General features: G+C 39.9%; 1 protein-coding gene across 2 annotated transcripts in view; it reads right to left on the bottom strand.

Moving 5' to 3' along the window:
- LOC144685874 (protein FAM13B-like) overlaps positions 1-17386 on the bottom strand; it is a 176334-nt gene that overhangs the window by 90089 nt on the left and 68859 nt on the right. For both annotated transcript variants that reach the window (XM_078550870.1, XM_078550871.1), the window contains exons 8-9: positions 14821-14986; positions 9905-10011 (exon numbers count right to left, since the gene is read on the bottom strand). In XM_078550870.1, the coding sequence (XP_078406996.1) occupies positions 9905-10011; positions 14821-14986 (273 nt within the window). The remainder of the gene's footprint in view (positions 1-9904; positions 10012-14820; positions 14987-17386) is intronic.

The following is a 17386-nucleotide window of genomic DNA, read 5'->3' as shown; positions in this document are numbered from 1 at the left end:
TGTCCCTTCATCCAAGTCACTCATATAAATTGTACAAAGTTGAGACTCCAGCATTGATCCCTGTGGCACACCAATTGTTACATCCTGCCAACCAGAAAAAAGACCCATTTACAGCTACGCTCTGCTTCCTGTTAGCGGGCCAATCTTCTATCCATGCCAATGTTACCCCCTACATCATGAGCTTTTATTTTCCTCCATAACCTTTGATGTGGCACCTTATTAAATTCTTTCTGGAAATCTAAGTACTGTACATCCACTGGTTCCCCTTTATCCACAGCACATGTGACTCTTTCAGAGATCTCCAATAAATTGGTTAAACATGATTTCTCTTTCACAAAACAATGTTGACTCTGCCTGATTGCTTTGAATTTTTCCAAGTGCCCTGTCATAACATCTTTAACAATAGTTTCTGACATTTTCCCCATGACAGATGTTAAGCTAATTGGCCTGTAGTTTCCTGCTTTCTGTCTCCCTCTCTTCTTGAATAAAGGAGTTACATTTGCTATTTTCCAATCTAATGGCACCTTCCCCGAATTCAGGGAATTTTGGAAAATTAAAATCAATGCATCAATTATTTCACTTGCCACTTCTTTTAAGGCTGTAGGACGAAGTCCATCGGGATCCAGGGATTTGTCAGCCTGCAGCTCCAACAATTTGCTAAGTTCCCCGGTGATAGTAATTTTCCTGAGTTTCTCCCTCCCTCCCAATTCCTACTTTACAGCTGTTTTGTGGGATGTTACTTTTATCCTCTATAGTGAAGACCGGTGCAAAATACCTGTTCAATTCATCTGCCATCTCTTTATTTTCCATTATTAATTCCCCAGCTTCACTTTTTATAGGACCAATGCTCATTTTGTTAACTCTTTCTAATCTATAGAAAGTCTTACTGCCTTTATATTTCTAGCTAGTTTTCTCTCGTACTCTAACTTTTCCCTCCTTAGTAACCTTTTCGTTATTCTTTGCTGCTCTTTATATTCTGTCCAATCTTCCCACCTGCCACCCATCTTTGCGGAATGATATGCTTTCTCTTTAAGTTTGACACTGTTTTTAACTTTTTTAGTTAACCACGGCTGGTGAGTCCTCCCCTCGGAATTTTGCTTTCTCGTTGGAAGGTACCTAGTCTGTGTATTCTGAAATATCCCTTTAAATGTCTGCCACTGCATCTCTATTGACCTATTTCATAACCTCATTTGCCAGTTCATTTTACCTAGCTCTGCTTTCATTCTCACATATTTGCCCATATTTAAGTTTAAAATACTAGTTTCGGACTCACTCTTCTCTCCCACAAACTGAGTGTACAATTCAATCATAATGTGATTGCTGCTACCCAGGGGCGCCTTCACTTTGAGGTTATCAGTTAATCCTATCTCGTTGCACAATACCTCTCTGGTTGGCTCCAGAACATGCTGTACAAAGAATGTTTTCGGGATAGATTCTATGACCTCATCTTTTCACAAAACTATATTAATTTTCATAATATTATTGTGGGTTATTGTAAAGTAGGTTTATAGGGGTGAGTATGGATGATTCTGTCTGGGTGAGATTTAATTGAATTGGAGTCAGCTAGACTGCAAGCTTGAAATTATCAAAAGGAGTTACATGTAGAAGTGTACTTGAAATGCTAATGAGTAAATATGGATGAAATCTTAGCACATAAGGTGTGAAGGAAATTTGCCTTTTTAGATGAGTGAAGGAGTTGTTTGGATTTCCATGGGGTGGTAGGATGTTTACAATTGGCAAGATAAGCAAGGCCAAGCAGTGTGTTTATTTTTCCGCAAAAAGGAAGAGGCCATATTGGCAACATGAAATAATTTTATATTATGAGAAAAGTAAATTTGCAAAGACATATGGAACAATGGAATTTAGAGATTAAAGATAGAGAAACATATATAAAGGGGAATGAAAGGCTACGTTGGGGGGCCATGTAAGATCGAACAGGTGTGTGTGAAACAGCCATGAAGAAGCCTCCAGCCATGTATGCAAAAGTATGTTGTGTCCAGTAACTAAAGGTGGAGAAAAGCCTTTGGAATTCCACTGTCGAGTGCATGCTGTGGTAACTTGCTGGCTTGCTTTTTAAATTAAAAATCTATTTTGGATTGTTGCTTTAAAGGGGGTGTGTAGTTAGGAGTTAGGTTAATTAAGAATTTTAGGATTTGTTATACTATGAAATAACTGTAATCTTATGTATGTGCTTGAAATCTTTTGTTTCGTCTTAGTGGACTCATTACTTCTGAATTCAATGCACACATCTTCTCGCAATAAGTACAAATTGCAAAACCATTGTGATAGCGTGGCTAAATTTCCCTTGTGGGTTTAATCCGCAAGGCACATATCACCTGCCACATCATAACAATCTTGGTTACCTTTACCCAACTGATTTTTTCAGTCTATATGTAGATTAAAATCCCCCATGATTATCGCTGTACCTTTCTGACAAGCTCCCATTATCTTTTCCTTTATACTCTGTTCTACCATGTAGTTACAATTGGGGGGCCTGTACACCACTCTCTCACATGACAGGCTGGTCAGAAAATAAAAAGCAGACAGGATCCAAGTGGAAGTATAGCGAGTTGGATCCAAATTTGGCTCTGTGGCAGGAAACGTAAGATAATGGTCAATGGATATTTTAGAGACTGGAAGGCTGTTTTCAGTGGAGTTCTGCAGGGTCCCATATTTTTTCTAATATATATCAATTTTTTGTGACTGGAAGGTGATTTTCAATTGGGTTCCACAGGGCTCAATACTGGGTTCCTTGCCATTTGTGATACATGACACAGATTTAGACTTAAAATCAGGGGGCATGATTAAGAAGTTTGCAAATGATTCAAAAATTGGCTGTGTAGTTGACAGTGAGGAATAAAGCTGCTGACTACAGGAAGATATCAATGGGCTGGTCAGGTAGGCCACAAAGTGGCAAATGGAATTCAATCTGGTAAAGTACGAGGTTATGTATTTGGGGTGAAATAACAAAAGAATAACTTGAGGGATTCTGAGAAGTGTCGAGGAACAATGTGCATGCCCACTGATCCCTGAAGGTGGTAGGACATGTAGATAAAGTGGTCAAGAAGGCATATGGGTACTATCTTTCATTGGCTGAGGCCAGGACTATAAGAACAGGGAGGCTATTCTGGAACTATATAAAACACTAGTTAGACCACAGCTAGAGTACTGTGTGCAGTTCTGATCCCATTACAGGAATGATGTGATCACACTAAAGAGGGTACAAAGGAGGTTTATAAGAATGTTGCGAGGGATCGAGAAGTTTAACAATAAGAAAAGATGGGATAGGTAGGATTTGGTTTCTTTGGAACAGAAGCAGCTGAGCGGAGGTTTAATTGAGGTTTCCATAGCAACACTTTAACTTGGGAGGGTGGGAGGAGAAAAAGACTTGCATTTATACAGTGCTTTTTATGGCCAACCAACTCAAAGTGCTTTACAGCAAATGAAGTAGTTTTTTTTCCCTCTCCAACTGTAATTGCTGCTGTAATGTAGGAAAGGCTGCAGCCAATTTGTGCACAGGGGGGAAGCTCCCACAAAACAGAAAATGAGATAATCTGTTTGCGTGATGTTAACTGAAGAATAAACATTGGCCAGGACACCAGGAAGGATAACTCCCCTGTTCTTCTTCAAAATAGTGCCAAGGGATATTTATTTTACGTCCACCTGAGGAGGCAGATAGGGCCTCAGTTTAACATCTCATCTGAAAGACGGAAACTGCAACAGTGGAGAGGGACTTGAACCCGGAACATTTTGATTCAAGTGTGTGAGTGCTACCAACTGAGCCCAACAACAAATCCTTGAAACCTGAAAGGAAAAAAAACAAACTTTTTTTTGTTAAAATACAGGATAAGGCAAAGAGTGAAACTGAACTGTGGACCAGAACAGCAGGTAGCAAGTCTGTGTTACTAAAGAGAAAGGTCGAGAACATGCACGTGGCAGCACGTGGTATTGAGTGTGGATCTCAGGAGTGGAGTCAAAGAAGAAGTCGTTCAATGTTTCAATGTGAGAATAAGTTCAGTCAGATGGATGAGGGCAGTGGTGGATAGAGGCTGGGTGGGCCTCTGTTCAAGGAAGGAACAGAAAGCCCCAGGATAGTCCTGGTGAGGATGGAGGTGGAGAGAGATTGGACGCCCATGGTGAAGAGGAGACGACAAGTGAACTGGAACAGTTAAAAGGGGAGGAAGACATCGGAAGAATCAAAGATGTAGGTGGGAAAAGACTGGACAAAGGGAGGGAAAAAAATCATGATTGGAAGAAATCAGTTCTGTGGGGCAGGAACAGACTGAAATGATGGATCTACCAAGTCAATTCTGTTTATGGAAGGCAGTGAAAGTGGCTGTGCAGTGTTGGGGGACTGAAGTTGAAGACCATGAAGAGAACCACAGGAGATGAGACCAGTGACGCCGTTAGAGACAACAGCTTGATGTCTGGTGGTTGGGTCATGGTCCAGTAGAGGTAAGAAAATGTGTCAGAGTTGGAGCTTAGGTAGAGACAATGCCACCCTTGTCAGCAGGTTTGCTAACAATGTTAGGATTGGACCTGAGAGAACAGATTGCTGAAAATTCCGTGGGACATAGGTTAGAGGAATGAGGGGAGGAGGAAAATTGAGATGGCCTATATCACACCAGCAGCTCTCAATGAAAATATTTAGAGATTGTAAGAGGCCAGAAGGAGGGGTCCAGATGGAATGAGAACTCTGAAGATGGGAGAATAGGTCTGTTGTATTACAGGAAGACCCCTGGCCAAAGAAGTGGGTGTGGGTGCAAAGGTGACAGAAAAGTGTCGTGTCAATCTCGAACTTCATTGTTCCGGTGGGGGGGGAGGGAGATGGGCTGTGTGGTGTAAGCAGGGAACGTCAGAGGGGGCAATGAAAACATGAGAGGGTGAGATTGGCAGAAAGGATGAGGCCAGAGAAAGCTGAATGGGGAGAAGGACACAGAGGGGCATTGGTATCCAAGAGCAGTTGGAAGGTTGCAATCTTTGAGGCTACAAAAGGAATGGAAAAGCTTTTTGTTAAAACACCAGGTGAGGGAAAGGATGAAACAGAACTGTGGACCAGGACAACTTTGCAACATAGTGAATTGGTGCTGCTGAAAACAGAGGTAGAATGTGCATGTGGTAGTACACGGCGTTGAGTATGAAGGGCAATATCAAGAAAATGCTGAATATCTTGAAGATATCTGTATTCCGGTGCATGAAGGGTAGAACTTCAGTTGCAATCCATGTGGAATAAGTCGGAGCAGGAGTTGTGAGAAAGGAGATGTTGCTGAGGAAGTAAATTTTATTGGGCAACTAAGCAGTATAAGGGAAACAGAAAGCAATGAAGAACAAAGTAAAAGAGACAAATGGAAACCCTGGAGAGAAGAGCAAAACTTCAGGTCAGCTTTCCTGGAAGAGAAGTGGCACCAAGTACAGTGTTGAGTCTGGGCAGCAAGCCTCAGGAAAGAGAGATTGACCCTAGAAGAGCAGCACAGATTCACCAGAATGACAATGGAGCTAAAAGGGTTGAATTATGAGAACAGATGGCATAGACAAGACTTATATTCCCTTGTGTATAGAAGATTAAGGGGAGATTTAATTGAGGTGTGAACAAGAGACCACATTAACTGAGGACTTCACTGTCCTGGGCAGTCTGTAGAATCAGCATACATTAAATCGGGACCAGTGCAGAGAGTTAAAATAGCTTTCTGCTGAATATGGGATTATAAGACACAAATGACCTTTGTCATGATTCTGTGTGTAAGGGGGTGCAGGGAACAAGCAAACAGAGAAAGAGGAAATATCTGAGTGCAAACAGTCAACAATGCCTGTAATGATCTAAAATATAACTATCTGATCATTGGTGCTTATAAGAAATGGTATTTCTCATTAAGGCAATGTAACTGTGCTAATGGAGCAATTGAACGGCATCAAGGCGGCCAAATGTATTTTAGCTGTGTGTATGTATCTTTGTTTTGTTTCAATTAATTAGTTATACTATGTATCTTGGTTTCACCACAATTAATTTGGTACACTATCACGTTTGCAGCTTTGCTTCACCAGGATTTATTAATAATATGCATGACATAATGATAAAGGGAAAATTATTCAAATGTAAGCAAATCACTGTACAGGAGCATTCATATTGGAATCATGGTGTCCAAATATATGTGTTATTCTATTTTGTTACAGCTGTATATGTATAAACTTTAAACACCAAAGTTTAATACAAATTAGAATAAAGCAGTCCAACATGGTGTTCATTAATATAGAATTTGATAGTTTCGCTCTACCTACCCTATTTTTACTGGTGGGGGGAGTTCAGAACCAGTGGGTATAAGCTTAAAATTAGAGTAGAGGTAATGTCTGGAAGCACTTCTTCAAATATAGGGCAGTGGAAATCTGGAACATCCACCCCCAAAAATGCAGTTGAGGTTGGGTCAATTGACAATTTCAAAATAGAGATACATTTTTGTTAGAAAGTGGATAAACTGAGTTAAGATACAGATCAGCCATATTCTAACTGAACAATGAATTAGGCTCAGGGGGCTGACTGGCCTACTTTTATTCTTAGGTTCCAGGCTTAAAAATGGCAAATGTCAGACCTAAAATTAAAGCCTTTCATCATGTTGTTTCAATTGTTTATTCTGGTCATCTATTTTTTTTTTAAGAATTAACCCTACACTTCATATGGTCAGCTATGGTTCAGCATTCTCGCCTCTGACTCAGGAGGTTGTGCATTCAAGTCCAACGCTGGAACTTAAGCACAAAAGTCAAGGCTGATACTCCAGTGGTGTCCTGAGGAAATGCTACACTGTTGGAGGTGCCATCTTTCAGGTGAGGCATTAAGCCAAGGTACCATCTGTCCAATCAGCAGTAAAAGATACAGGGAACTATTTCAAAAGAAGAGCAGGGGAGTTATCTGGCCAATGTTTATCCCTCAATTAACATCACAGAGAAAAAAATCATCTGATTATCATCACATTGCTGTTTGTGGGAGCTTGCTGTCAGCAAATGGCTGCTGTGTTTCCTACATCACATCTTAAATACAATACATCACATCACAATAATCACATCTCAAAAAGTACTTAATTGGTTGTAAACTGTCTCTGGTAGTCATGTAAGGCACTATATAAATGTAAGTCGTTTTTATGCATACGAGTTAGGGGGAGAAGGCCACTCGGCCTTTTGAGCCTGCTCTGCCATTCTGTAAGATCATGGCTGATCAGAATGTCACGTTCCACCTACCCCGGATATCCTTTCGCCCCCTTATCAAGAGTCTACCTCTGCCTTGAAAACATTCAAAGACTCTGCTTCCACTGCCTTTTGAGGGAGGGAGTTCCAAAGACTCACTATCCTCAGAAAAAAATTCTTCTCCTCTCGGTCTTAAATAGGCCACCCTTTATTTTAAACAGTGACCCCTAGTTCTAGATTCTCCCACAAGAGACATCCTCTCCACATCCACCCTGACAAGACCACTAAGGATCTTATATGTTTCAATCAAGTCACTTCTTAATATTCTAAGCTATACACTGCAATTGTATTGGAATGGGTACCAGAGCTGCCTATAATCACTATGTTTTGTGCTTCCAGACTAAAAAAAAATTGCGCCAAACTCAGGCCCTTACATTTTTGGACAAGGATTAAAAAAACAGATGGCAATAAAAGACAAGCATGGGAACAAAGCATATTTCATAGGATGCCACAAATGACTCAGACTTGCACTCTCAAAATTTCTCCCATGAATTTTACTGAATTCAATCTATTAACTACAAGTATTTGAAGTAGGCTGGAAAATAATTCAGAAGTAGAAATCCCACTGATGGTTTGAAATTTGAACAGTAAAGGTAATGTAGCAACTTTGCACAATGGGGATGAAACTTCTCCCTCCAGAACAGTGAGAGTTTTAACCTATCAATTTAAATAGCCAGAGAATAATGGCGCTTGTCTGAAATTACTCCTTGTTGACAAGTTTCCCACCCAGCAACATAAAGTTGGAAAATAGTCCTGTCAACTGATGACATCTAATAATTCTATTCTAATTATCCACTTCGGTCTGCTGATAATAAACATCTAAAGTTACCATTGGAATTTGTATTCATTTATTCTTACTGAATAAATAAATGGTGAATCATGCTGCACAACACTGATCTCTCCACAATGTCTAAGAACAGTCCATCAGGGCATCCATTTATCAGTATGATAATTTCAACCCTTTAACACAAAATGGAGGAAAGTTGCCAGTTATCCACACACGTCATCTGAAAACTTTTGGATTCTTTGCAAACAAGTTGGCAAAAATGAGGAGCAACGACGCATCTTACAAAACATCCTCAGCATAGGTTGCACATTTGAAAGCAGCTCAAAGGAAGTGTGCAAGAACTTGTAGATTCTCCTTCTTATAACCTTTCAAAAGTTCTCTCAATTCTGGAATCGTTCTTTTAGATTGGAAAATTCTGTATGTCAGACCACTATTTAAGAAAGGTGCTAGATGAAAACAGGGAATTGTAGACAAATCAAACAGCTACTGTTGGAAAACTGCTAGAATCAATAAGGATATGATGGCTGACTATCTTGAAAATTGTCAGATCAGAAAGAACCAGCACAGATTTGTAAAGCGTAGACAAACCTTATGGAATTTTTTGATGAGGTCACTAAAGTAGGATAAGGGAATGTCTATGGATATTTATTTATATCAAATGCCTTGTGGAAGTTCATAAAGTCCCTTATAGCAAAGTTGAAGCCTCTGGAATTGAGGGCAAATTATTGATTTGATTAAGAAATTTGCTGAATGGCAAGAGAGAGAGTAGGAATAACAGGCAGGTAATCTAATCGGTAGGGTGCGACTAATGGTGTACTACGTTGGGGCCTCAACTATTCACCATCTTTACTCCACCATCTAAGTCATTAGAGTGTCAAATATCCAAATTTGCTGATGACACAAAGATAGGTGGCATTGGAAGCCATGAACATGGAAGCATAAAATTACAAAGATATTGTTATATTAAGTAAATGGGCAAAATGTGACAAATGGATTTCAATGTGGACAAGTGTGAGATCATCCATTTTGGACCTAGAAGTCAGAACAGGGTAGTTTCTAAATGGTGAAAAGCTATAAACAGGGAAGGTCCAAAGAGACTTGGGGATCCAGGTACATAGATCATTAAAATGTCACAACGGGCACAGAAAATAGTCAAAAAGGGTAACAGGCTGGAGTACAAAAGAGCAGAAGTCATGCTAAGTATACAAAGGCCTGGTTAGACCACACATGGACTGCTGTGAACACTTGTGGGCACCACCTCTTGGGAAGGATACATTAGCCTTGGAGGGAGTGCAGTAAATTATAAATCTGAGATTAATAGATTATCAGTCAAAACTATTAAGGGCGTTGGGTAAAGGTGGGTATATGGAGTTAGTTCACAGGTCACCTGTGATCTCACAATGGCGAAACAGGCTCAAGGGGCTAACTGGGCTATTCATGTTCCTATGTTCATACACTCTTATTCCACTTGTGAGTTGGATTGAGATAATTCAATTAAAAGGGCTTTACATGTTAGAACTCAGATAAGCCAGGCGGTAAAGGATATTATACTGGAGCCTTTTATTTACAGAGACACACCATGCAGACTATGCATCTCCAGCCAACAATCCCTCTTTCAGCTTGCTCCTATATAAATGAGCAGTGGCTAGTCCATTACCTGAACATAATTAGCCCCAATTTGATACATAATTAATATCACAACATTTTCTACATTACTAACCAAGGATAATTGCATATTAAAACCCAAAACGCTGGCTATAAGTAGGCTAGGAGTCTAATTTTATTTCTATTTCCAATGTACTTTGAACAAAATATATTACTTGTGCCATTTAGAAATATTTTCACTTAAACTCAGATAAAAATACAAGTTCCACCACTACTTACCTTTCTGCTTCATTATTATTTTCTTCATCTATAATTGGCTCATTGTCCAAGCTTCCTTCAGGCATATCCAGGAGTGGAACTTTGGGGAGAGACAAGTTTTCCACAACCTACACATTTCCAAAAAAACAGAAGTTATCTAAGCCCAACCAGAAAATGACGGATGAAGATACAATTTCCATCCTGAGAGTTCTATCACTTTAAAAGTTGTGGAAAGCTTAAATCATCCAAGCAATACCTTGGAAAAGTAAAATGGCTGTTGCAAGATTGTCCACTCCAGAGCTGCAGTAGGTTTTAATCTATAATTTATCAATTTACATTCCTTGAAGAAGGGATATCCTTACATGTCAGTTTCATTAGAATAGATAGAAATGTTATTTGCGATTGTCTGTGTTCCAGAATTGCTAAGCCATCAAGAAACCTCAATAAATTTTTATTTAAGATTGGTTTCTTATCTGTGACAATATGCACCAATGTTGCTTTGATGGCTAATTCAAACAAAATGTAATATCCTAAACAGTAGTATTTTGACATCCAAGAAGGAATACACATGGAACCTAAAAACCCTTCAGTGTCTTCAATTACCTGATGGCTTTTCTAGTTATATTTGTTATTAGGGGCTTAATGAGCAGTAATTCTGTGCAATTTTCTATCCCAATCCATTTACTATCATTCCAGGTTCCAAATTTAGTGAGAAAGGTTGCATTGAATTTGGGCTGCTTTTGAATTTTAAACATAAAGACCAGTTTAATTATCAAATAAACATTCAGTTGTTATATACATTATTAGTATCTTGATAGGTGTGTTTTGTTTCAATATAATGTTTTACATTTGAACAAATCAGAAAAAGTACTTCAGTTTTTCGATGGTGGTGTAACAACATATTGGCTCAAAAAATAACTGCTAGTTACTTTTCCTGACCATGGAAAAAATATGTGAAAGACTGGATACCAAATGAGGGCAAAAAGATATCTTCAGAATAGCAACTGCTAGAGACAGGTTAACAAAATATGAGAGAAATATTCATACAATCAAGGATGCAGATGGAATGAACTTAGTGAAAGAAGATGAAATCACAAAGAGATAGGGGCCAATAGTTTCACTGGCTTATGAATGAAGAAAAACAGGAGAACAAAGAGATAGCTACAAATCAAGGAATGACAACTAGCGTCACTCAAAGAAATCAGAACAGCAGCGAAAGGAATAATAACCAGCAAAGCAGTGAGACAGGATGAGATGCAAGCAGAGTATGAACCTGCCTAGGTGAATGTGGGATCTATGTCCTGAACAAGCTACTCAGTTGTGTCATGGTAAGATAGAAAATCCCATGGGCATAAAGGTAAAGCAATTTTGCACCAACATTTAAAGGAAGGGAGGCATTCAAGGTTGCAAAAACTACCAATTAAACTCTCACCACATACCTTCAATGGGAGAGGGTCATGGAACAGAGACTGAGAAAAATAGTGCAAATCCATGAAGGTCAGTTTGGATTCCTGGCCAGAAGCACCACCACTATTTTTGTTTTGAGACAAATGGAGAAATGTCAGGAGGCCAATGCAACACAAGGATTGTACTCATTGATCTATAGACATTACTGAGTGTCTAAGGAGGACATCTAGGAGATGTGCTAGAATTCATGGAGTACCCGAGAAGTATGTACGACTATTACAGGACACGTACAAGGAGTGGCAGTCAGAAGAAAGAAGCAGTATAGGGAAGACTGAAAGTTTAGAAGCCAAAGTTGGATTGCACCAAGTATCAGCACTGAGCCCCTTCCTCCTCCTAATTGTCATGAATTTCTAACTGAGTGAGACAGGAAGTGTTATGGTCAATGACATTTGCAGATGACACTGAGCTACGTGGTGGGATAGTGAGAACATGACCCAAGTATCTGCAGACAGCGATGGAAGACAGGGGTATGGAGATCAGTAGGCCAAAGACCCAATTTATGGACTGGTCAGACTACTGGAAATGTATCGTTATTCCTTAACAGTCGCTCGGTCAAATTCCTGGAACTCACTTCCTAACTGCACTGTGGGTGTACCTACACCACATGGACTTCAGCGGTTCAAGAAGGCAGCTCTCCACCACCTTCTCAAGGGCAATTAGGGATGGGCAATAAATGCTGGCCTAGCCAGCGAAGCCCACATTCTGCGAATGAATTTTTAAAAATTTGAGCCTAGGAAAGAGGATGAGACAGAAGGTGTAAAATTATGGGTGAAGAGCTGGAGAATGAGGGTAGTTTCTGAGTACCTGGGATCAGTGGTGGCAGGAAAGACAAGGTTGAAACATTTGCAACTATCTTCAGCCATAAGTGCTGGGCGGATGATCCATCTTGGCCTCCTTCTGAGGTCCCCAGCACCACAGATGCCAGTTTTCAGCCAATTCAATTCAATCCACGTGATATCAAGCAATGGCTGAAGACAATGGATACTGCAAATGCCATGGGCCCTACAACATCCTGGCAGTAGTACTAAAGGCTTTTGCTCCAGAACTAGCCGCACCCCTAGACAAGCTGTTCCAGTACAGCTACAACACTGACATCTACCTGGCAATGTGGAAAATTGCCCAGGAATTCCCTAGCCACAAAAAAGCAGAACAAATCCAACCCAGCCATTTACTACCCCAGTCTACTCTCAATCAGCAAAGTAATGGAAGGTGTCATTGACAAGTACTATCAAGCAGTACTTACATAGCAATAAACTGCTCACTGACATTCAGTTTGGGTTCCACCAGGGGCACTCAGCTCCAGACCTTATTATAGCCTCAGTCCAAACATGGATAAATGAGCAGAATGCAAGAGGCAAGGCAAGAGTGACTGCCCTTGACATAAAGGAGCCCTAGAAAAACTGGAATCAGGGAGACATCTCTCCACTGGTTGGAGTCAGACCTAGCACAAAAGAAGATGGCGGTGGTTGCTGGAGGTCAATTATCTCAGCCGAGGACATTGTTGCAGGAGCTCTTCAGCATAGTATCATCTTCAGCTGCTTCATCAATGACCATCCCTCCATCATAAAGTCAGAAGTGGGGATGTTCACAAATGATTGCATAATGTTCAGCACAATTCGCAATCTTCAGATACTGAAGTGGTCAATGTCCATATGCAGCAAGGCCCAGATAACATTCAGGCATAGTCTGATAACTAGCAAGTTACATTAATGCCACATAAGTGCCAGGCAATGACCATCTCCAACGAGGGAGAATCCAACCACCTCCCCTTAAAATTCAATGGTATTACCATTGCTGAATCCCCCACAATTAACATCCTGGGGATTACCATTGACCAAAAACTGAACTGGACCAGCCATATGAATACTGTGGCTACAACAGCAGGTCAGAGGCTGGGAATTCTGCAGCAAGTAAGGTACCTCTCCAAAGCGTATCCACCATCTTCAAGGCACAAGTCAGGAGTGTGATGGCAGCCTGCTTTGTTCAATCTTATTTCTACAAGATGCACTGAAGCAACTCACCAAGGCTCCTTTGACAGTACCTTCTAAATCCACGGCCTTTATCACCTAGAACGACAAGGGCAACAGATGCATGGGAATACCACCACCTGCAAGCTCCCCTCCAAGCCACATAGCATCCTGACTTGGAACTAGACCACTGTTCCTTCACTGTCGCTGGGTTAAAATTCTGGAACTCTCTTCCTAACAGCATTTTGGGTGTACTACACCACATGGAGTGCAGAAGTACAAAGCAGCTGCTCACCACCGCCTTCTCAAGGGCAATTAAGGATGGGCAATAAATGCTGGCCGAGCCAGCGACGCCGACATGCTGTGAAAGAATTTTTAAAAAGAGACAGAAGTAGGGAAATGGAAGTTAAACAATGCATTAGCTCCGATCGGAGCAATTGGAAGGTGTGTTATATGATTGAAAACTATTGTTGAAACTGAAAGGAAGAATCTACAAGACAGTTGAGAGACAAATTTTGCTACAATAGTGCAGAAGCCTGGGCAACATCAAGAAGAGAGGAAACAACGACTGGATAACAATAAGATGTGAACGCTGAAATGGGTGTGTGGAGTAATGAGAAAGGACAAAAAAAAGATGTGGTGGCGAGAGGCTTAAATGCAGTAAGATTAGAAGAGGAATGGGTGACTGAAAGGAGATGGAGAAGGGTGACCAACCAGCATTGCAGCAAACCCAAATAATGCAAGAAGCCAAAAGTACATCTCTGCAGCTCAACGAGTGAAATCAGATGTTTGAAATGGCGTCTAATGTCTGCACAAGCTAAAACTGAAATCACCCTGATTAAGCAGTTAAAGTTATGAATATTCAGGAATTACAAGTGATTTCAAAATGCCTGCATTTTCTGTGCTAAAACGGTGGTTTTTATTTACACAAGAGATAACAACTTTTATTGGAAATAAGATATTAATTCCTCTGCCAGACTAAAGAATTTTGCTTCATTTCAGCCTTTCAAGGTTAAGCTCAAAATTCGATTATGTTTCATTGTTATTACAGAGCTATTCCATAACATAACCCAACTCCTGGTGTGAGAGAATTTAACCAGTTTATACTCCAGATAGATACAGCAACACATCTACAACTACTGCATATATTTAAGACTACAAAAGTTGGGTTTGCATTCTGAGTGTGAACATTCCTGTGTTGGAACAAAGTTTGCATTAGGTGGCATTGTGGAATATTAATGGTAGGCCTGAGCTTTCAGTCTGCCCATAGCCAAAATAAATTAGCAGCCTTTGGTAGCTAGCTGCACTTTGCCTCCCGAAGCAGTACATCACCTCCTAAGGTTGATCTTGGTCCCTGGAGGCATAAACAATATCTTTGATACATTGGGCTGCTGCTTCTAAAGGCTAGGTGATTAGGATATTAATCAGTGGGATTTAATGTGATTTAAAACTTCAGATCCTCTATACTCATTTTGTCACTATATATGTTTTGTTTTTACTCACATTTTCACCATCCTGGTGCAAACAATTTTTCAGTACTTCCAAGGTACAATTGTGTAGTGAAAGCTGCTGATTGTTGTCTACCAAACTATCTGCGTGCTGCAAAGTTTCAGAAAGGGCTGTTTTATTAACTTCAGTGTTGTGACTGTTCACTTTAGTGAGATCATCTCTGGAATTTAGAAAAAGAGAATCAGAAAAATTACAATCTAGCCAGAGAAAACTGTTACACAAAAAAATTTCTGAGAACTGCTTTTTAAATTATGCACTCAATTTCTTTCCATTTACACTGTGGAATACCACTACAATGTTGGAGATTTTAAGACATTGCATCAGTGTAATGAGGATAAGATTGAAGTCATTCTTTTCTGGATGTATTTCAATCTGATGTTTAATCCAGTTTCCTGCGAAGCGAGATCAAAGGTAGGTAGAATTGCAAGAGGTTGTGAAATAGATAATAGTCAAGAATCATAGTTCATTACAAATCCTCCTATGTGGCAAAACTGGTTGCCCCTTATCTGGTACCGCAGAATAAACTCCGAATTCTTTCCAACTATCTAATCCTCTCGGTTTTGCCTCTTATTCATTTATCCTCAAGTTTATCAGCAGCCATGAAACCTTCACAATCACGAGGACCTCTGCTTCCAGTTTTGTTGAGACTGTTCTGTAGCCTTTATTTCGTTGCACTTTTATGTCCGTTGCTAGTCCGATGAATAAAAAACCTCAGATTTTGTTCATGAATACATCATTAAACATTTAATGTCATATTATTGCTCATAAAAATTGCACTGTAAAAAGAAAATTTTCATTTAAAAGCTGAAGTAGAAAAAATACAAACACCACCTATCACTATATCCATCAAGAACAATGAAACTGTAATCTTAAGTCATATTTCATACTCTTGAAAAGTTCACCCATTTAAAAGTAAACTATAAGACTTGGTGGAATCTCTACATTAAAAAGTACATTTTTATATAATTTATACATTTGTAAGTGCTAAACTTTTAGAGCCAAGATAATTTCAAATGATTTACTGAAACCATCACATCTTCAAAAGCAAGTCACAATCATTTTCATGTTCTGAATTTTAACAGCTTCAAATTCTGATCTCTCTCATTAAAGATGTTGAAAAGGTTGCCCACAGCTACCATCAACTGTGCTTTAAAGCTGCAATTTGTCTGTCAGTGTGCAGAAGCCCCCTGGTATAATTAAGAATACAGAGGGGTAAAAGAGAGGGAGATTTACAACCAACTTGAAAGGTTAATCCAAAAGTCTTCCACAGGCATATAAATAGTAAAACGGTAGCAAGAAAAAGGGTGGGTTAATTAGACAGCAAAAAGGAAACTTACACATGGAGGAAGAGGGCATGGCTGAGATACTAAATGAGAACTAAGCATTTATCTTTACCAAAGAGGGAGATGCTGCCAAAGCTAGTGAAAGGTGGTGCTGGATGGGCTAAATATTGACAAAGAGGTACTAGGAAGGCTAGCTGAGCTTAAAGTTAATAAGTTCAAGTTCATTACAAATCCTCCTATGTGGCAAGAGTGGTTGCCCCTTATCTGGTACCACAAAATAAGCTCCGAACTCTTTCCAACTGTCTAATCCTCTTGGTTTTGTGCCTCAGTCATTTATCTTCAAGTTTATCAGCAGACATGAAACTTTCACAATCATGGGGACCTCTGCTTCTAGTTCTGTTGAGACTGTTCTGTAGCCTTTATTTCATTGCACTTTTATGTCTGCTGGGATTACTACTGCAAGATTTCTTCCTTGCACAATCAAAGGCTCTTCCTCCAGTACAAGATCACCTTCTGATGAGATAGTCATTTCTAAGCCCACTATCAACACTGGTACTGTGCTTCCTTACCTGCCGCTCTTCACATTACCACTTAAAGCCCTTGATATACCTTGATATGTCCCTCAGGACCTTCATCACAAAACACATGAGCATTTGAGATGAAAGGTGTCTCAAATACCAGCTGCTCAGAGTCTGAGATTTTGTAATTAATTCAAAATAATCATGATGAGTGAACCTTAACAGCTTGATTGCCATGTTTGAAAAGTAGCGTCTTACCATTGCAACCTATTACAAGGGCCTTTCCATTTCCTATGACCCTCTTTTATAATACACCAATTTCCTGAATTAAATTCTGTGTCAGATGGTCAAATACAATGCCTCAGAGCTCCATGAATTTCCTCTAAGATCTCAGACTTAAAAGCCAGTCTCCCTGCATGTAAAAATTTTTTTTTTTTTTTTTTTTTTTTACAGATTTCACAGTTCACACTAATCTCTTCTATTAGCCTCGTACACTCTTCATCAACCACACCTGCATTTTCTGTCAAAGGTTAAAAAATCCTGCTAAATAGGATAAGCAAATTTAAGGCGGTTTAACTTTAAGAGAGAGGTCTGCCGCAAGCATGACCCAGACCTCCCTGTCGCTTGCCATTTCAACACTCCACCCTGCTCTCATGCCCACATGTCCGTCCTTGGCCTGCTGCATTGTTCCAGTGAAGCTCAACGCAAGCTGGAGGAACAGCACCTCATCTTCCAACTGGGCACTTTACAGCCTTCCGG

The sequence above is a fragment of the Cetorhinus maximus genome, chromosome 10, assembly GCF_964194155.1.
Source record: "Cetorhinus maximus chromosome 10, sCetMax3.hap1.1, whole genome shotgun sequence".
NCBI classification, from domain to species: Eukaryota; Metazoa; Chordata; class Chondrichthyes; order Lamniformes; family Cetorhinidae; genus Cetorhinus; species Cetorhinus maximus.
Note: the sequence above shows the minus strand (reverse complement) of the source record. Positions and strands in the feature narration are given on the sequence as shown.